General features: G+C 42.4%; 1 protein-coding gene across 2 annotated transcripts in view; it reads left to right on the top strand.

Annotated features, from left to right (window-relative positions):
• fgfr1a (fibroblast growth factor receptor 1a) overlaps positions 1 to 20,104 on the top strand; it is a 33,425-nt gene extending 13,321 nt beyond the window's left edge. Inside the window, exons 3-18 of one of the 2 annotated variants that reach the window (XM_042488895.2) lie at positions 157 to 399; positions 954 to 1,043; positions 2,503 to 2,675; positions 6,118 to 6,241; positions 7,177 to 7,367; positions 8,953 to 9,097; positions 12,075 to 12,265; positions 12,967 to 13,112; positions 13,469 to 13,590; positions 14,105 to 14,215; positions 15,514 to 15,704; positions 15,901 to 16,023; positions 16,115 to 16,185; positions 16,291 to 16,428; positions 18,513 to 18,618; positions 18,713 to 20,104. In XM_042488895.2, the coding sequence (XP_042344829.1) occupies positions 157 to 399; positions 954 to 1,043; positions 2,503 to 2,675; positions 6,118 to 6,241; positions 7,177 to 7,367; positions 8,953 to 9,097; positions 12,075 to 12,265; positions 12,967 to 13,112; positions 13,469 to 13,590; positions 14,105 to 14,215; positions 15,514 to 15,704; positions 15,901 to 16,023; positions 16,115 to 16,185; positions 16,291 to 16,428; positions 18,513 to 18,618; positions 18,713 to 18,889 (2,342 nt within the window). In that variant the 3' untranslated portion in view covers positions 18,890 to 20,104. Of the gene's footprint in view, positions 1 to 156; positions 400 to 953; positions 1,044 to 2,502; positions 2,676 to 6,117; positions 6,242 to 7,176; positions 7,368 to 8,031; positions 8,183 to 8,952; positions 9,098 to 12,074; positions 12,266 to 12,966; positions 13,113 to 13,468; positions 13,591 to 14,104; positions 14,216 to 15,513; positions 15,705 to 15,900; positions 16,024 to 16,114; positions 16,186 to 16,290; positions 16,429 to 18,512; positions 18,619 to 18,712 lie in introns of both variants that reach the window. The other variant, XM_042488892.2, reaches the window with a different exon arrangement.
• The last annotated feature ends 273 nt before the right edge of the window (positions 20,105 to 20,377 follow it).

Below are 20,377 nucleotides of genomic sequence, written 5' to 3'. Positions count from 1 at the left end.
ATATTTAGTCAGAGATATTATGCATCTTATTTGAGTTGGAACTATCCTTGTGGTTGTCCTAGATTATGCCAAAGATATAAACTTTTCTATGTGTTCATGGAGCCATTATTGTGTTTATTATAACCTAAAGTTAAATAAAACTATTTTCCTTGTTAGTGTCTGTGGAAACGCAGATAGAGCTGTTCACGGTCTATCCTGGGGATCGTCTGGATCTGAGTTGCTCTGTGAAAGACTCCCTCCATGCTGTCAACTGGACCAAAGACCATGTGGCAGTGGTCCATGGAGAACACACACACATCCGCAACGGCCAGCTGGAGATCGAGACAGTGGAGCTGACGGATTCTGGTCTGTACGCCTGCACCACCTTCGGCAATCACAGCGTCTTCTTCAACGTCACAGGTAAAGTTGTTCAGTAAGCAGGTGAATTAGAGAAGCCTTCGTAGTTTTAATCATTTTGTTGTTGACTAGTTGCATTCTTTTACTGTTTAAGTAAAAAATCTCATATAGTGGTCATGAAATGGCATCAAAATGTTGCTATCAGAAATACAAAGCTGGCAGAAAAAGAGAATGAAATGTCATTTTTTTTAAAAGAATAATCACCTAAACGGTCCTAATTTAAAACAGTCCTAATTTAAAATTAGCCTTTGTCAATGCACAACATTAACAAACGTGGATTGGTGCCACATTTATTAGACTATTCCAACTAAAAAGCCATTGATTTATAACAACAGTCTGTGCATCACTGAAAGTATGTACTGTACATACTGACCCTTGTCTTCAGTGTGTCTGTACGTTCTCAAGCATTGTGCCCGTACTGGAAGAAGAAAAATAAAACTTTATTCTCTCATACACATCTTAAAAATGTTGAATCACAGACAAAATACTGTGTGGATCACTATAAATGGAGTTGTTTGGCCTCACGCTTCTCTGTTCTGTTCTTTTTGTTTCACTAGTCGATACCCTGGCCTCCTCTGAGGATGACGATGAGGATGAAGAGTCTTCGTCAGAGGAAGCCAAACTGTTGGGCAGTCAAAAACTGCTGCGTAAGTGTGCTGATCTCTTTAATGCCACTGTAACAAATGGTCATTACTCGCTCACCCAGAGTCACAGGCTTATGAGTAATTGTCATGAATGGTCAGTGATTTGAAAGCTTTATGATTCAATTATGGGTGTGCCGTGTGTGTGTGGGTCACACTTGGGTGAGTGATTTAACTCTGAATCAGAGGGTTTTCACTACCTCAGTGACAGCTTTTACATGAGGAATGTCCCTGCGGTGACTAACTGTGGTTAACGTTAGATGTCTTTTCATTTTTTCTCTGGAGTAATTAGGACATTCAGGCTTCATCATCTGACTCCTACTGCCCACTGTGCCCACAACCCAGCAGCTGCCAAGCATGCCGACCTTCAGTTTGTACTCTTACTCCCAGAGCTTTGTACCTTAAGAACACAACATGATGTTACTTAACTAAGGCATTTTTTTTTTCTATTTCAAGAAACTTAAAGTCCTCAGTTGTACTGCCAAGCCCCGAGACTATAATTTAGAATTCTTTCTTGGAGAACATGCATTATGTAATGCATTCATCCATCCAGTTTCTGACATTTAACCAAGACTGGGTTTGCGTGGCAGCATGTTAAGCAAAGTAGTCAGACATAACTCATTGCTCCTTACGCTTTCTCTAAGGGTGAGCCCTACCTCCCTACAATGGAAAACCAATCTGGCCACTTATATCTGCAATCTCACTCTTTGAGTTACTACCCAAGATCAAAGCTGGCTGATAATACAGTGACAAAGTGTGAGGAAAAGTCTTGGCTACCCCTTCACCCAACAGGTACCTTTTACTCAGGGAGGCAGGAGTTTGATTCTGGACCCAGCTATGCCTAGTTGGTAGCGCTCCACCGCCCACACTTTCTCTGGTTCCTCCTCTTCCAAAAAAGTGATGTTCCAACTCCTGACAACCAGTCTGCAGTGCCAGGGCTCAGCGCTCCTAGGTCCCCGCCTTTGCCTGCCGCCCAGCTGACAATGTACTGACCTCAATGCCCATCCTTTTGGGTGGTGGGCTCGTAGGGTGGCAGCTCCATGTAGTTCTTTAGGACTGTGCCCAACTGGGCACCAGACACTCCCGTCCCAGGTCTGGCTCCAGAAGGGGGCCCCTGATATGACCAAGACGCTGCAGATCCTTCTTGGCCTTTTCATGTTGGGGCTGTGAATCACTCTTTGTCTGGCCTGGCCTTTGGAGACCTTTCCAGAAGTTATTGCTCACAACAACACAACTCCAGCGTCACAGGGACGCACACACACCCCCACCAATATAAAGTGGTCATTCTTGTAGGGGTCATTATATAATGTTCTCTTTAAAAATGAGCTTGAGGTTTCGGGTACTTGAAATGAGTTTTAAGCTTTAGTTTTATGTTTTTAGTTTGAGAACGTACGCCAATTATTGCATTTGTATCAGACACATAATTGTATTTGTTACTCATCAGTTTTTCTGCTTTATTTTTTAGCAATGGCCCCACAGTGGGCTCACCCAGAGAAAATGGAGAAAAAGCTTCACGCTGTCCCAGCCAGTAAGACGGTGAAGTTTCGATGTCAGGCCAGCGGCAATCCAACTCCCACTCTGAAATGGTACAAGAATGGCAAGGAGTTCAAGAGAGACCACCGCATTGGAGGCTTCAAGGTTAATAATTAAAACATTTATCAAAAATTGTTTTCCCCTCAGCTTCTTCTTAGCGACACTACACCCTCCTTAGAATTTCTTATTGAATCACTCCGAGCTCATTCACTATGAGTGGAGATGTGTCAGTGATCTCATCTCCACATTAGATCACCTCCGCCTCCCCTGGAGTAACAAACACTTCCTGCGAGTGAAAAGCGGAGGCAAGTTTCACATTTGACCTGAGAAACAATGCGAGATGAAATCCTATGCCACAAAAAGCCATGTTGTGCCATAGTTTTAATACCTTCAGGTGGGCAACCCTAGCCATCCGTTTGGATGAAGGATAATATTGGCTGTCCTCATTACGGGTATCAGTGCATCGTCTTTACTGTAATTACACCCAGGCAGCAGTAAATCCACCATGGGACTTACTGTATCTTTGATATATGATGTGTGCTGTTATGACTCTTCTAGTCACCATCCTCCCACTTCCAGGCAAGCTGTATTCAAATGGGACACTAACTGCTGATGAGCTGCAAGGTTATAATGGGTGATAACACAGTTTACTCTAGTGTCTGGATTTACTTAGTAGAAGTGTAGCAGGTGAGGGGTGTGGATGTACTGTCAATGACATCTCGACCTCTTAGAGACCATAAAATATCTGTTTTTGAAGCTTGGCGTGTCTTTAATGCCGTCTATCACTTCCAGCCTGTCACTGTATTAATCCACAACCGTATGAGCCATAAACTAAACACCAGACTGGACAGGTTTACCAAATTTTATCAGGTGTCCCTCATGATTCAGCAGTCAATCCTAGTGGAACATAATGACACAATGTCTCAACAGAAAACGAGTGTGTAACCATCACATAGCATCGCGTAATGTCCACAATCAAATATGCACTTGTGTTACTTCATGCATACAAATCACGGAGCAATACGCTGTGTGCTAGAGATCAGACCGCAGATGTAAACACTTAGAAGATGGGTGAGTAGCCCACTTGCTATCTTCCTATGTCTGTAACGTTACTTTTTAAATTGGAAAACACACGTTTTGTATTGTGATATTATTTGTAAACTGCATACCAGATAGCCAGCAAGCCCAAGCAATGTTAGCTTAGCTTGTTTTTAGCAGTGGTCGTTTACCTTAGCAGGAACTTCAAGCTTCCTGGTGATCTCCTTCCAGCCAGCTGACACTGTTTAGTTTTTTGCAGTGAAAAAAGCAGGTTTTGTTTAAATTGTTCCTCATTTCAACTTCATGAATCAGTCAGTCCTCATCCACTGTGATGCTTTCAAAGCCAGTGACAGGAATAAATAGAATAGTGTCCAACAAAAGTTCAATTCACAAAAGTGCTTGCAGCCAGTAAGGACAGCTCTTTCGTTGGCTTCAAATCCTATATGTGGTCATAACGGTGGAGTTTCAGTGTTTTAAAGAGACTAACTCCCTAGCGAATAACCCCCCCCCGCTGAAATTTTATCTCCGTTATGTTTAGCAGTAAAACACACATGACCTGTATGACGCTAGTTGCCCCATTAGTAAGTTTTCAAACATTAATCTTGTACGTCGGACCAGCAAACTTAAAACTCAACCCAACTCTAATAAGGAGGCTGTAAATGTTGCGCTATGTGTATCTTTACATTGACTTCTGTGTGAAAAGCTCCATTCAGTGGCAGTTGCCTCACAGGTGTGCGATGGATGTGCATGTTCACAGACTACCCTCCTTCCTCCCTGCATCTGCTCTTCCCATCAAGGTGTAGGCCAGTCCAGCCTTGTCTCGTGCTTCCCCAGCCCATCTCCCTCCCCAGCTGGGACACATTTAGGAGTTTCCTCTCAGCTGCCTGTCCCCCCCCACCTCTGCAAGACCCCCACCCAGCCAGGCTGCACACTTAACCATCTGGCTGCTGTTTTTTTAGTCAAGGTGCAAAGGTCTGCATCAGCGGTCGGGGACGTCTCTCATCCCTCCCACACTCATGCTTTTATGGCCAGGCTTCTATTGTTCATATCGTCTGCATGGAGACGTGCAGGAGGGAGGGAGTAATGTAGACCACATGTATATGAAGCCAAGCACAACACATCTGGCAGCAGGCAGCTGGACTCCCTCATCACGTTTTTAGCTAAATGAGGGAAACCGTATGGCTCAGTCTGTGTATATGCATGTTTGATGTTGCCATTGCCTTAGAGGTCCGTTGGTTAATCACACACTGCCGGTACTGGCAGATTTATGGAAGAAAAACTATAACATGTCTTGGACAAAAAAGAGCCAGACGTCACTTGGCGCTAATAAGACAGGTTGGGGCAGATGTATATAAAACATGAACCCGTTTTCCCTTTGTTAGGTAGGACAAACATCCAACATTTATAACATGGGGTGGTGACACAGGAAGATGGAGTAGTGTGTTATCTTGTTATCATCACATTGCACATCATTGACCTTGTTAGCAGTTGCTTTGGAAATAAAAAGATTTATGACAATTCATATTGGTAGAAAGCAGATGGAGAAAAATTTAGGAGTTCTTTGAAGGTTTTGCCATAAGCATCCATCTCTGTTGCCATGATTGGGTCACTACTGGCCTCATTTTCGTTAAATTTGATTTAAAACATTTGAACTTTACATTCAAGAACTGGTGGTACAATTTTCAAGAACTTTTTAAGTGCTTGTTCTTACCGTTTGTCTCATAGACAAGAACTACATTGATACTACAGTGAGATTTTTTGCATGTAGAACAATTCACAGCCACTAACAAATACATAAATCTGTGCACACAGCTGGAGCATTAGCCTAAAGCCCTGCTCAGACCAAAGATTCACAACAAGACGAGTTGAATCTTGCAGCTACTTGCTGTGCATCTGCAACGTTCTTGAAGCTGCCAGTTTACGCCAATGCAACTATATGAGCGGTGCATCATCTTCATAGCAATGACTCACTGTACTTCCATTCTAACTTACAGCTTTTTAGGTACAATTAACACCAGTACGTTTTCTTCTGAGTTTATGTGTGTACACATAGTGAAGCAGTAGCAGAGACTGACTGTCTGACACTGACACTGTCAGGGCGGAGGCCGAAATACATGTCAACAGCCGCGGAGATGTAAATGAGACGGACTCTGGCTCAGCAGTGTGTCAGAGAATGACACAGTAAGCAACACATCATCTGCTGACAGTTGGCAACTGACTTGACCAGCTAACTTCCTCAGAGTTCCCACAGTCATGGAAAACATAGAAAGTTATTGAATGTCACAATCACATTTTCCAGCACTGGAGAAGTTATTGAATAAGTATATTAATTGTGTGTTTTAAAAAGGTCATGGAATTTATTTTTTATTCATTTATTTTCCTTGTCTGATCTGAACTGGGTTTAACAAATTCAACATAATTCACTATGAGCAGATGTCTTGTCTGAACTTAATGTTTTTTTTGGTAATTAGCCAGCCACTGTAACCTTGTCTTTTTCCCCAATGTTTAGGTCCGTGACCATGTGTGGACCATCATCATGGAATCTGTAGTGCCCTCTGACAAGGGAAACTATACCTGTGTGGTGGAAAACCAGTACGGCAGCATCAATCACACCTACCAACTGGATGTAGTCGGTAAGTGTTAACTGTGATCACGTTGTTGGCATGTTAAACCACAATCAATAAATACTGATTGCATTTTTTCCACCTGTTGAATATTCATGAGGCCTTTCAGTCATGTTGGATCAGTTTCACAAACATCTCATATCAACATCATGATTGCAATTGCACAGGGACACTGTTGGGGCTTTCCTGTAGGGTGAAGTGGATATTTTGTTAAGAATTTGATAAATAAAGTCTGTTTACTTGAGGCTCGAGTGATGGATCCATGTCGAGGGTAGAGGTGATTATCCTCTAGGACCTGCCCTTGTGACTGGCTCTTACACCACTGCTTCAATAAATCACAGTCCCACTTCCTCTGTCATCGTTGTCCCCTGGGCTTCAGCTGACCTCAGCAGAGGCCAATACCCCTGTGAGCAGTGATATCGCTTCAGTAAGGGTTGTCATAAAGGGTTTGCTAAGTGCCTGCGAACGTCTCGGTCAGAAAAGCCTGGACGGTTGACACTCTGCCAGATTCTTGGCTTGTAAGTTTACTTTGGGGAATTATTAGTCATCAAAATGGAGCCGAAAGAACATTTCATTTCACAATAGTGGCTCTAGATAAGATACTTCACTTGCTTGCAGATCTATTGTGGCCAACTTGAAATAATTACACAAGGAGCACACTGCTGAGGAAACAGCCAATTCAGTTCTGCTTATAAGAATTTATAGTGTGTAATTTATACAGTATCAGATCTAATTATACAGGCGACCTTGTTTGCCTTCTGCTCCGGCCATTTCCAGTAACAGCCTTGACGTGACAGAGGTTTTGTTTGGCTTGTGTCTGATAATCAGTCAGCCGTGTGTACTTTTGAATTAATGCAAGTGTTTGTCTTTATTATTGCCTGGTTGCTTCATTGCCCACCAAACTTCTTCCAAGCTGATGTTTGTGTGTTTTGGTTGCGTTGCAGAGCGCTCTCCCCACAGGCCAATCCTGCAGGCTGGACTGCCAGCTAATCGCACTGCGGTGGTGGGCAGCGATGTGGAGTTTGAGTGCAAGGTGTTCAGCGACCCTCAGCCTCATATCCAGTGGCTGAAGCACATTGAACTCAACGGGAGCCGAGTGGGTCCTGATGGTTTACCATATGTCCGTGTCCTCAAGGTAGGAAATTTCTCCCACCAATCCTTTAGCAGAAGGCAATGAAATCTTCTTTTTATAATGCTATGTAGGAAAATGGAGGAATTTGAATAAGGTATTATTCTCTGTTGCTATGTCAATTCTTTTTTTAGACAGCCTGTACAGAGGTTGGGTACAAAACTCTGAATATTAAGGGGTACCAACCTAATTACATCGGTATTATCAAGTTCAATTTCATGGTAAATCCACTGATGCCAAATTTTGGTACCTGAGAGCTCTGTGGATGCTCCATTGGCTTTCAAGTTAGCCAAAAATGTTGCTGCAATGCCCATCTGCAGCTATAGTTATGTCATCTGGTCTACATTCTTTTCTGTATTATTATAGTAATAGCGTGGTATTACTGCTAGAGAAGCAGGCACACACAAGCAGTCGGACAAACAGAGACAGCCAGTTCACTCTGTGTAATTAGAAAAGAGCAGAGGGGCAAAATTGCAGGAGTTCAAATGTGAATGCTACTCAACCCTAGCTGGTACTGTCTGTAAGTGCACATCCTTTTGCAATGTATGAACTTAATCTTGCTAACTTTGAACATAACCCAAACAAATCCAAAACAGCTGTTCCTGAATATGATTTTGTGTCTGCCCTCCTTTTATTTTCTGTGCTGCACATGACATGTCTTTATTTCCAGCATTCTGGGGTCAATAGCTCGGACGCTCAGGTGCTGACCCTCTACAATGTGACTGAGGAGGAGAGCGGAGAGTATATATGTAAAGTGTCCAATTATATAGGAGATGCCAATCAGTCGGCCTGGCTGACTGTCACCAGATATGAGCCCACAGGTAACCACCAAGCAGCCGCACAGAGACGACACAGTGGAGGCGCTTCTAGGACCACCTGGGGAAAAAAAAGCTAGGGCTGTATAACTCTAGACAACCTCAGCTGTTTCTCTCCTCCCTCCCTCCGTTTCTCCCTCTCTCTCTCTCCTGCCTCAGTGCTCCTGACTGTAAATGACGCTATGGAAAATTCCCAGCAGAACAGTTGAAAGTGTTTAGTCTCAGGTTTATGTTGGACCCGTTCTCATTCCTGCCCCATGCCTGTGCTGTGCCCTCCTAATAAGGGCCTCTCTTGCCATCTTCTTCCATTACTCTCGCTCCCTTGCCCTTCAAAGTCCTTCGTGCGCTGCTCACGAGCTCTCTCTCTCCCCTTTGTTTTTTTCCAGCTGTCCTCCTCTGCTTACCTATGTTTCACAGGCCTCCTGTTGTTTGTCTTATGCTCACATAGTTTGCAGAAGTGTGAGTACGTCCTGTTCTGCTGCGGAGTTTTCCATGTTGCCCATCTCTTGCATGTAGAGAGATGAGGCTGAGGTATTTGATGTGGTGATGGGATGGCCCAATGTGGGGTCCAGCAGCTCACAGTCGGCCTAACCAGCTCCTCCACTAACCGATACTGGAGTCCTCTGCAGGGGCTCTCGGTGTACTTTTTGGGCAGATGGTGTTGGATCAAGGAGGAGGACGCTCCTCCATCCCTTTCTCTTTCAGAATCCTTTACTCATGGTTACCTTTCCCCTCTTGGGCCTCTTGTTGGGTCTGCTTCCTTTGTTATTTTCTAGACTGCTGGCCTTAACACCACGGACAAGGAAATGGAAGTCCTCCAACTGAGAAATGTGTCTTTTGATGACGCTGGGGAGTACACCTGCTTGGCGGGCAATTCTATCGGGTTCTCTCATCACTCTGCATGGTTGACCGTTTTTGAAGGTATCAGTGGTTCTGTCTCTCTCCTGTTTTTCCTTAATTTCCCTTTTCCAACTCCAGCCTGGCTATCTGGCTTCACATTTGCCAGAAAAGAGTCTGAAGGACTCTAGTTCTGTCGAAAAATGTGAGAGGAAGCCAGGGCGAGTTACAGGTACTAAAACTCCTCCTCTCCCTGTCCTCAGCATGGCTCCTGCTCCATCTAAACTCTTTAGATGGGAGAGTACGGGCCATGATCTGTTTCTTAAATGAAATCAGGACATGCCAAACAAACCAAGAGCTGTTTGCTACCTGGTCTATCATAAAAGAAGTAACATACTAGTAGTATTTTTAAATCATGATCACATCGAAGTGCACTCAGTGTTCTCAGCCAGGTAGAGCTTCACATTTACAGAGGGGTTGTTTGGCAGCTGACCAGATTTCACTTTGAACTGTCTCTACCGTTCTGCTCTTTAACTGGTGTTTGCATTTGATTTGGTGTAAAGCTGATTTCCTTTGACAAGCGCTACAAATGACATGTACTCCTGATGTCATTTCCTGCTGTGAGCACAGCGGCTGGCTTTGATAATTGGCTCGCTGTAGTGGATGTGTCTCATTCCAGAGGGGTGGAATGAGCATTTTGTCCAATTATCAAGCTGCTTGTCAGTCAGCCTCTTCACACAAGTGCAGCTCACTTGTGTTGCCGGTGTTGGTTAGGGGTGTAACGGTGCACTTCAGTCGGTATGGCACCCTTGGTTTGGGATGCATTGTGTAATTAGGTAGTGCTTCCAGCACAAATTAGTTGTATCATATAACCTCCCACCAACAAAAGGCAACACGATCTCATATGTAATATTTTTAAGTGGTAATATTTCTTGCGACTGTAGAGTTATTATGAGAGCAAATGCGCATCTTTATTAAATTAAAATAAAGAAGTTCTGAAGAAGCAAAAGCTAGCATAACACTTTGCGGAATATACATCTGTTCCTGAAAAAGTTATTAAAGCTATACTATGCAGGAGTTGTATGTTACACAACATTCAAACTTGGCCCTGTCTCCCTGCGCTGTACTGCAACCAGCTGCACTATTGTATAGAGTTGGGGGGAAAAAATCGATACAGCATAGTATTGCAATTTTTTTGCATGGCGATATTGTATCAGTACACAATTATCAAGTCAGTTGATTTGTTTGTATTATAGAAATTATTCATTTTTATAAATTAAACCTTAATTAGCCTACAAAAATAATTAAATCAATAGCTTTTTCAGTCCTCTAGATACACTTTGCAGCAATAACAATGACTGAAGTAATAGAAACAGACTGAAAACTTTTTCTTATTAGATAAAACAGATGTTGACAAAGTGTCTTTTGGGAATGCAATTTGCAATTTAAAAAAAGGTAATAAATCACAACTTATGTTACTGCAATACTCAGTGTATCTCAACATGTCTAAGATTGCAGTAATATTGTATTGTGACTTAAGTATTGTGATAAATATCTGCCTATTGCAATTCCCACCCCTAGTATTGAAAGAGTGTTACCTTTGTTGTAATGGAAAAAGCAATACTTTCGCATTCTAGCTAAGTTAACTGCAGACTCTTACCTGTCTAACAGAAAGCCAGCCAGCTCCATGTAGCTCTTCATTCCTGTCCCCTTCCTCAGCTAACCCCCTGTTCACTTTGTCCAGTCGGTGTTTTGTTTTTATTTTTTTTTGGTGCTGCGTCCACAATTTTCATGGCTCTCTTTTTATTGCGTGCTGCTACTGTTTGATCAGAAAGTTTTGATAAAGTCCTGTCTGCAATGTAATTGTCTGTAATTTGCTGGAGCCTACACACCACCATTTAAATAGGGGGGGGGGGGTCGTCTGGGCCGATAAATACACCGCCTCCAATTGGTCATAATTATGATTTCGAGGATAGTGAAGATAAGGTCCTCATAAGGCATGATGTTCATTTATTCATTGAGGAGTACTTTTAGCATACAGCAGACAGGTCTGAAAGCAGTTTTTTGGCATTGTATCAACTTTTTTTTTTAAATAAAGAAAAGACAATTAACTGCTTTATTTATGACCTCAACAGGATTTAAGACCATAGGTAAACTTATGTTTGAACAAAGACCACTTTCAAACTGATATGCAAGATCTAGCTCCTGCACACAAAGTCAGATCCCAAGCCAAGGTATGCACCGAAGAATCATTTTCATTGAAATATGGAATCCATTACACCCCTAGATCTGGTATGAATAAACGTTGGTGATTTCACTGAGTGGGAGGAAAAAAACAAGATCTGAATTGGATAGTGTCCTTTTAAGTGTTAGAATTTTTTTTCTTATTTTCTCAAAAGATATAGATAGAAAGTAACATTGTATATTGTATTACCAGCACCAACACACAACTCAATTTAAAATTGCATTGCAGTTAGAGTAAGAATTTGATATTTTATTGATCGAGTCAAGCAGTTAAACTACTGTATTGAGCTAATGCTTTATGGTATGCTGCTTTTAGACCTACATGTAGTCATGAGATTCAAGTTAGGCTTTTTGATAAATAAGAAATGATATGTTGAAAAATGCTGTGTGAAGTGATGATACGCTGTATAAAAGTCAGATCCTTTGCACATTTTTATACTCTTGCATGTAAATTTACATAAGTCGGATAACTAAAAAAATGGATTATCTGAATTCAGCAATGTGATGGCTTGTGTAACACAGAATTTGGGTCACTTAAGTTTGTCCCAACTATTTCTCAGTAACTCATGAGACTATCACTGCTGAAACCTTTATGCTACAATACAAGTTTTTGTGATGTCTGTGTCAAAGGCTCTGGTTTTTAGACAGGGCAGATGTGTGTTTGTGTGTGTGTGTGTTTTGCCGTGTACTTGAAAGCATGGGTATGTTTGTTGTGATTGTGTACATAAAGTCAGACCTTTTGTGGTGGTTTCATGGATGACAGCTGACCCCTCCCCTCCCTGCTCCCTGTCACCCTGCGTTCCTCCCCCCTATCTAGCTGTCCCACACTATCCTCCAGCCAACCACACCTACCTGGAGGTGGTCATCTACTGTGTAGGCTTCTTTTTCATCGCTGTCATGATCGCCATCACAATTATCGTCAAGATTCGCACCTCCTCAAAGAAGAGTGACTTCAACAGTCAGCTGGCCGTCCACAAGCTGGCCAAAAGCATCCCGCTGCGCAGACAGGTAACAGAAAGTAGATAGGGGGTTTGGAATATTTATACCTTTTCTTCTCCTCTTTCCTTCTCCTCGCACCATTTGTTATTTTCTAAGTTCAAAGCTTAACAATGTCTTTCAGCTCACAGAGTTTCTGGTTTTGCTAACAGAAAACTAAAAGCATGCATTCAAAGAGCATTTCAGGTTCATTTAAGCCTCCTGAGGTCTTGTACATCAGGTAAGATTTGCTGCATTTCCACAGCTTGGTACGGCTCGACCCACTTTTGGTGCCAGATTTTTTAGATCTGGGTGGAGTGAATTTAAAAAATATCTTGGTCCCTTTTGACGGTTGCTTAGTTATTTAATATGGCAAAAATGGGTCTGAGCAATCTGTTATCTGCAGTGTTCGGCTCCATCCTCTAGTATGAGCTCAGCTCTGTCAAACCTTGAAACTTTGAAATACCAGGAGCTATTCACAGCTTTTACCAATGAAAAACCAAAAAGAGTGAACTGAGGTGAGAAGAGCTGTGCTGTGATGTGGAAATGCGGCAAATGAGTATTCAAGTTTCTGAGTATTTCTCCTCCATGGTTGTGGTACACCTGAGTGGTTTTTACAAGGTCCTATAGTTTAACCTCTAGTTTTCATTTCCTTTTGGTCACTGTTGACTGAGTTCTTGTTACTGGTGTCTGTTCCACTATGAGGGGAGTAATGTCAGTCTTCTTTTCTTCAGGTCTCTGTGGACTCTAGCTCCTCCATCCACTCTGGAGTGATGCTGGTTCGTCCCTCCCGCCTGTCCTCTAGTGGATCTCCAATGCTGTCAGGGGTGTCTGAGTATGAGCTGCCCCAGGATCCCCGCTGGGAGCTTCCCCGGGACAGGTATGTCTTGGATATAACCTTCAGACAGCCTAGAGGCTAGAAAAGTGATGTGAAAGGAAAGTTATTATTTAAAACAGCCAGTCAGCTGCACAAGGAAAGTGAAAGTTTATTTTCACAAAAAACTTATGTTTTGCTGCCCTTATGCAAGGCACTCAAACTGTATTAGAACTATGTGGTTGTACAGGGCAGCAATCCGTATACAGCTAAACTAAAGCTCAAAGCAAAAGTGTCTAACATATTTAAATTAAATTTTTGAATGAACTTGAAGCTAAAAAAAATGAAACCCAAACATCACACAAGTAATACAGAGTTGAACTCCTCTGACTGCTAATGACTGTCTCTTCTCCACCTCACAGACTTGTTCTTGGGAAGCCACTGGGTGAAGGCTGCTTCGGTCAGGTGATGATGGGCGAAGCACTGGGTCTCGACAAAGAGAAGCCAAACCGTGTGACCAAAGTCGCAGTCAAAATGTTGAAATGTAAGTTAGCTGTTCCCAGCTAAAAGTGCAGTCCTGTGTATATACAGTAGACTTGAATTGATTTGCTCTGAAAGTAACGAGATCTGCTGGTTTAAGTCACAGAGTGAAAAGCTCTTGGGTGTATATCAATAGATTCTGCAGAGGCTCCGGGGACGACAGAACTTTAACACCAAAACTGTGAACGGATACTAAGAGACATCTGCCATTGGATCCCAGCCACTGTGCAAATGGGAGAGCAGAGTAAAAATTTATGAGAACCCTTGACATCCCATATAAAACAGTGTTCATTAAACTGCACAGTGGAGTGAGGATGCAGGGAAAGTAGCATTTATTGTCTCCTACTTTAAGTGCCTTTCCCCAGGGAGCATTCAACAAGACAAACTCCAGCAGTACTCAACGAGAGCAGCGATGTCGATGTACATACCTTGTAGGGTGATTATTGTGAGGCCTTTGCGGGCCTTTTCACCAACAGAACATTGACTAATTGCCCTAATATGATTTATTTCCCCTCCAGCTGACGCCACAGAGAAAGACCTGTCAGACCTGATTTCAGAGATGGAGATGATGAAGATCATTGGGAAGCACAAGAACATCATTAATCTGCTGGGAGCCTGCACGCAGGATGGTAGGACCAGACAGTCAGGGGTCTGCTGCTGACCTGCCCAGGCCTGCTCAGGCCAATACACACACACACACACACACATACACACACACACAGCGTTGTCCCTCAGACTACCATGAACCTTACTTTGAGAGATGTGTAGAACAGCATGAGTAAACGCCTCTGACACCAGCTTCCGAGCTCGCAGTTTGAATTGACCACGGCTGCTGCCATTTCCCTCCAATCATCCCTGACAAAAAAATTAGAGTTAAGTAACCTCGAGTGATCCCACGGTGCACACTGCTCTGTTGCTTCCACACAGAAACACAGAGCTCTTTGTTCACTGCACTTTTATCAAGAGTTACCAGCTAATTTTCATTTATCTATTGATCTCAAAGTATTTATAACCTCTGCCAACAAGTGCAGCTTATGCTCATTTACTTGCTTCTAACCACGGGACCTTTACTTTTGAGACCCCATCAGGAAAAGATTTCTGTTTTAAGTATTTCCTGATGTGCTGTAAATGCACAGTTTTCTGTGAATACCACATCCATCATGAAGGTTATTTTGGTGCCCTTCTGACAGATTCCTCAGAGCTTCCATCATTATTATTCTATGAAATTATCCTATGTCTCTGTAGACCGAATCACAATGTTTGATAGAATAGCTTATGGTTAAAAAAAAACCAAACTGTACATATATATTGAACAGCGCTGAGAAAATGCTTCCTCAATTGGTATATGTTTAGCCACCAACAAAAAAGTCCACCTCAGAAATCACTTTCAAAATGTTGCCTGCCAGACAACCTTTTCCAACTGGGAACTGAACGAGGGAGTTGCTGATATACTGCTGCTGTTAGTGTGTACGTTAAGTTGTTAGAATACTCCAAATATAATTTACACTTAGACTGATAATGATTTTTTATATGGGTCTTGTAGATTGCCTCAATACATTTTATTGCAGCCCCCATTCAACAGCAGCACGCTGCTTAGCTTCTGTGCTTGTAGTTTTTGTTTATCAGACATTAGCAAAGCAACACCATAAATAAAATTAACAGAAAACGCCATATTGGTCAGACCACCGTGTTTCACTATATATTTTTAAATGTTATGGTTACGGCTGAAAATGGCATAAGAAATGAACAAGTCTGCTGATTTCACATATCTCCGCAACTGAAATCATTTGACAGTCCACCTGGAAGTGGTTATTGATGTCAGAGTGACATCAGAGTAGTTTGGTCCATTTAAAATTGGAAGTTTCATTGTCTCAGTTCATGGCGATGATTGTATGATTTATTATTGTATTTTGTTCAATTGTTTTAGGTCCTCTGTATGTGATAGTGGAATATGCATCCAAGGGCAACTTGCGGGAATACTTGCGAGCTCGACGCCCACCGGGTATGGAGTACTGCTACAACCCGGACCAGGTCCCCGTGGAGAACATGTCCATCAAAGATCTGGTGTCCTGTGCTTACCAAGTGGCCAGAGGCATGGAGTATTTGGCTTCCAAAAAGGTAAATACAGAATACAATGAAGCTTTTACGCTCTTCCGTATTCACAGAATCGGGTGGAGAAAGACGTCTTTGTAGAAAATGTACATGATTTTTTTTTGACAGTGAATATTCTGGGGAGATTAAGCCTCGTATTTGAGACACAGAATGTTTGAGGACTTTGGTCCAGTTTTAGTAACATCTGTTGTTATTTTTGCAGTGCATCCACAGAGATCTTGCTGCTCGCAATGTTTTAGTAACAGAGGACAACGTGATGAAAATAGCCGACTTCGGCCTGGCAAGAGATATCCACCACATTGATTATTATAAGAAGACCACCAATGTGAGTATTATTTTCATCTGTTTAACACACACACCCATTAGAATAACTTTAACACTGCAGACAGACATAACATGCACAATCTTTTCCTCAGGGGCGTTTACCAGTCAAGTGGATGGCTCCAGAGGCTCTGTTTGATCGGATATACACACACCAAAGTGATGTGTGAGTATCACGTGCCTTCACTTTTACGACTCATTCTCGATGGAATGTGAGAAAACTGTTAGTGGTGCAGAAAATGTAGATGCTCCTGTCTGTTTCTGTCTGCAGCTGGTCATTCGGGGTGCTGCTTTGGGAGATCTTCACTCTGGGGGGCTCTCCGTATCCCGGAGTCCCAGTGGAAGAGCTGTTCAAGCTGCTGAAGGAAGGTCACCGCATGGACAAACCCTCAACGTGCACTCATGAGCTGTGAGTAAAATATTACGTACCCACATCAAACATGTTCCTCATACTCTTTTCTTACTACTTGACCTCCTAGTACCTCTTTTCCAGCATTTCCTTATTTGGTAAGGTAAAACTAATTGGGTAGTATCAAATGTTTCAACATGGCAAGATGAGCTGTAATTATCTGTAAAAAGATCTTCTATTCTCAAAAAATACATTTTTTTTTTAGTACACTTGACACTGAGCCTTTGTTCGCTACATAATCAAAACAGCCCTGTAATTCTGACACAGCTGCATTTTTGTTTGTTGTAATCACTTTGGAGAAATCATGACGATCAGTTTCTAGCAAGTGATGGTTACAGAGTTGCAAATATATTGCCGATCAAGTCCAAATATGTGTCCCATTTTCTCATTCTGGCATATGAACTGAATAAAGTCTTGTCTGTGGTTTTCTGTTTTTGAGCCTGCATGGTCACAACCAGACTCTGAACCAGATGTTGCCTGCATCAATAGTATCACTGTTGAGGGGATGTGTGTTTGGATTGAAACAAACTTTTACTGATTTGACCTGCTAATGCCAAGAGAGTAAGCCAAGTATATGGCATTTAAAAAAAATATATATATAAATTTTGAAAATGACCCACAATCTACGAGGCTCTTGAAGTCACTGCTGCGCCTCATGCTCAGCCCAAACAGTTGGTATTAATATTTACATTACCCATGTTGTTGTATATCAGAAAAAATCCAGGTGCTTAGCAACGTAATAATGATCCCGACCACTGTTTGTGTGACGACCAATAAAATGAGATGCTCACAGGTTGAGTGAGCCTCAAATGGAACATATTGTTCAGCATTGTTTTTTAGACGGTAACCTACAAGGTACAGCTGGATGTCAGGCTTCTGTCCACGCTTACAAGAATTCAACATTCTCTAAAGTTATACGATGCAGGATTCTCCTGAAAAAACAATGCATCATCTCATACAAAAGTAATCGCTCTCAATCATTTCTTTAGACCCACTAGAAGTGTGTGGCGGTGTATTTGTTTGCAGAGACTAGGGGTGTCAGTGGTTAATCATAAGTTGGTTAAACACTAAGAATGTTTTTGACCAGTTACGCATGTGGATTTATGGGTAAATTTTGCAGCTCTTTGGTTGCTGCATTGCGCACCACCAGGGTCTGGTGGGAGCTAGCTTGCAGTGCCACTCATTCATTATCACAAGTAACACTGTCCCAAAACAAAAGCTTTGCTTGTGAAAGCTTTGTACCCATCCTCTGGTCTCTCCCAGGGCTGCTCTGGTGAGTGAAACCCCATTAAGCATTGTTAACTATGTTAGCAGTGTCAGCACGGCTAGTGGTGCTAACATCTTTAACAAAATCAAAAGGGTTTTGAGCCTACAAATGAAGCCGCTTATTCACTGGCTATGAAGGGCACCACTAGCAAGCTGTCACCTGACCCAGGTGGTGTGCAGTGCAGAGCGGCCAACGCTAACGTTGGCCAACCAGTGGAGATTGCAGGGTGAGCGGTGGGAATGTTTCCATATGCTGACAGCAAAGCCGACAGAAAATAAAATAAAAGCCAAGACATTAACGTTATAAAATAAATGAATTGAAAATAAATTTCACCCTCTCTAAATGAATAGTGCTTTGTGTGGGGCTAAAGCTCACTGAGCCAGTGGAACGCCGGACTAAAAGGAAAGGCTGCCTGCATGCATGTCATTTTGCGTTTTCTTTTTTTTCCCCCTCAAAAATTAACAGGTTAGAAACCAGTCAATGGGTATCAGACTATCAAAAACTAACTGAATTAACTGAAACTGATATCCCCAGCACAGAATCTGCAGGCTTTATAAAAAGGCAGCGACTAGGTTCCACACCCAAGCAACATCCAACAGGAAACTACAAAAATTGTAGACACAGCACAGAACAACCAAACAAAAGTCAATCTGGGCTTGGCTTTCACTTTTGCTGGCGATACTGTTTATGAACACTAACTGACAACTCCTGCATAGTAAATCTTCAACACAAGATTTGTCTTTTTGAAATTGCTTCTCAGAGATTAGAGGTAAGATAATCTTGACTGCTTCATTTTTTTATCCCTTTATCTCCGCAGGTATATGATGATGAGGGACTGCTGGCATGCTGTGCCCTCTCAGAGACCAACATTCAAACAGCTGGTAGAGGACTTAGATCGCTGTCTGGCCATGACATCCAACCAGGTCGGTTCTTCTCTCCTCATCATACGAGAAGAGGCAGAAATGTCTGTTTTAGAAGTAACATGACGTTTTTTTTTCCTCCCTTTGTTTCCCACAGGAGTATCTAGAGCTGTCGGTGCCTCTGGACCAATATTCCCCCAGCTACCCAGACACCCGCAGCTCCACCTGCTCCTCGGGGGAGGACTCAGTCTTCTCCCACGATGCCGGAGCCGAGGAGCCCTGCCTGCCAAAGTTTCCTCCCCACTCCAACGGGGCAGCCATTAAGAAACGCTGATACCTCATCTCCATTCAGACAAACATTGACATTTCCTCCGCTCCCTGCCTCATGGGGTTGGACTCTTCCCCACATTCCCAGAGATGAAGCTAAAAAAAACACTGGTGCTCTGTGAGAGAGGAGCTCGGAGAGACACCTCGCAGAACTTGTTGGATCACACGGACTGAGGAGTGCAGCCGTTTCCCAGTTCTCGGTGGCGACGATGTTTATGGGGCACTTTGTATTACCGGGAGTGGCAGTTTGTCACAGTGTCAGAAAAAAAAAAAAACAGCAGACTCCCACTCTTTTTTCACTTTGGGCATTCCACAGGTCAGGAGAATCGTAAGGACTGACTGATCGTCAGGTTTTTGTTTGTTTTGTGTTTTTTTTCCCCTCCATGGTTGTTTCATCAGTAGTGAAGGACAATATTCTGTGTTTCAGACCAAATCCAGAAAATATCTTACCAAGGGACGTGCAGCACCATGGTCCTCTGCATCATTCACTATCTTCTTGTAAATACAGTTAGAAAATTATAAATATGAATATATATTTACATTATACTCTTATTTTTATTACCATAATGATTTATTTTCTTTTGTACAAGGATGCTTTTGTTTGATCCATTTTTTGATATAGTCTGTAGGGGCAGTTGTTACATGAGAATATCTTTAAATTGCTGAGGATTACATGGCCAGTTTTTTCGCTGTATCACAGCTTTGATTCCCCTAAATTTACTGCATAATCATCAATGGAAAAATATATATTGGGTTTTCTATTTTTTAACTGTAAGTGCTTTTCATGACACAACCTGCAATACGGTATAACTCAGTGTTTGGGGATTCTCTCCGTCTAAAGAGACAGATTTATGAGAAATATTTGTTGTGTGTCTGTGTGTGTGTGTGTGTGTGTGTGTGTGTGAGAGTGTGCCTGTGTGCATGCTGGATGTGCGTGTGGAAAATTTTATCTTGTCTCCTTCAAGACTGTTCATTTACTCCAAGGATGGTCACAACTGTAAATATGTTGTACGCCATGATTGTTAAAATCCAGAGTAATCTGCTTCGGTCAACGTCGTGCACTTTCACCGTGCATGCCTTCCATGTGATGAACTTATCTTCTACTGTAAATGCTTTAACAGGAGTTACATTTGCTGCCATATAACTTCTGACGAAGGGTTGCAGAACACGTATGTCATCGTAAAAAGGATTACATTAAATAAAAATGCTATCGAAAAACAAACCGCCGAAGCTTTCAGAGTTTGAACTCGACTCCATAAACGGGTCAATAAATATCCAGAATTTCTTGTTTGTGATGTAAATCATGTTTACAGAGATGGACCGTCGGCCACATCAATCTCCCACCCATTTAACACAGGTTGCTGGGGGCTGATTAGATATGATAATGTGCTGCTGACATCAGAAGAAATGTTGGCGAGCGCGGAGAGCCACAGCCGGCAGTAAACATGTAATTTATGGGCGTGGGAATGGCTTGGCAAGTGCTGGTGCTACACTT

Source organism: Plectropomus leopardus, chromosome 4 (assembly GCF_026936395.1).
Source record: "Plectropomus leopardus strain MGB_pleo_1.0 chromosome 4, ASM2693639v1, whole genome shotgun sequence".
In the NCBI taxonomy this organism is placed as follows: Eukaryota; Metazoa; Chordata; class Actinopteri; order Perciformes; family Serranidae; genus Plectropomus; species Plectropomus leopardus.
Note: the sequence above shows the minus strand (reverse complement) of the source record. Positions and strands in the feature narration are given on the sequence as shown.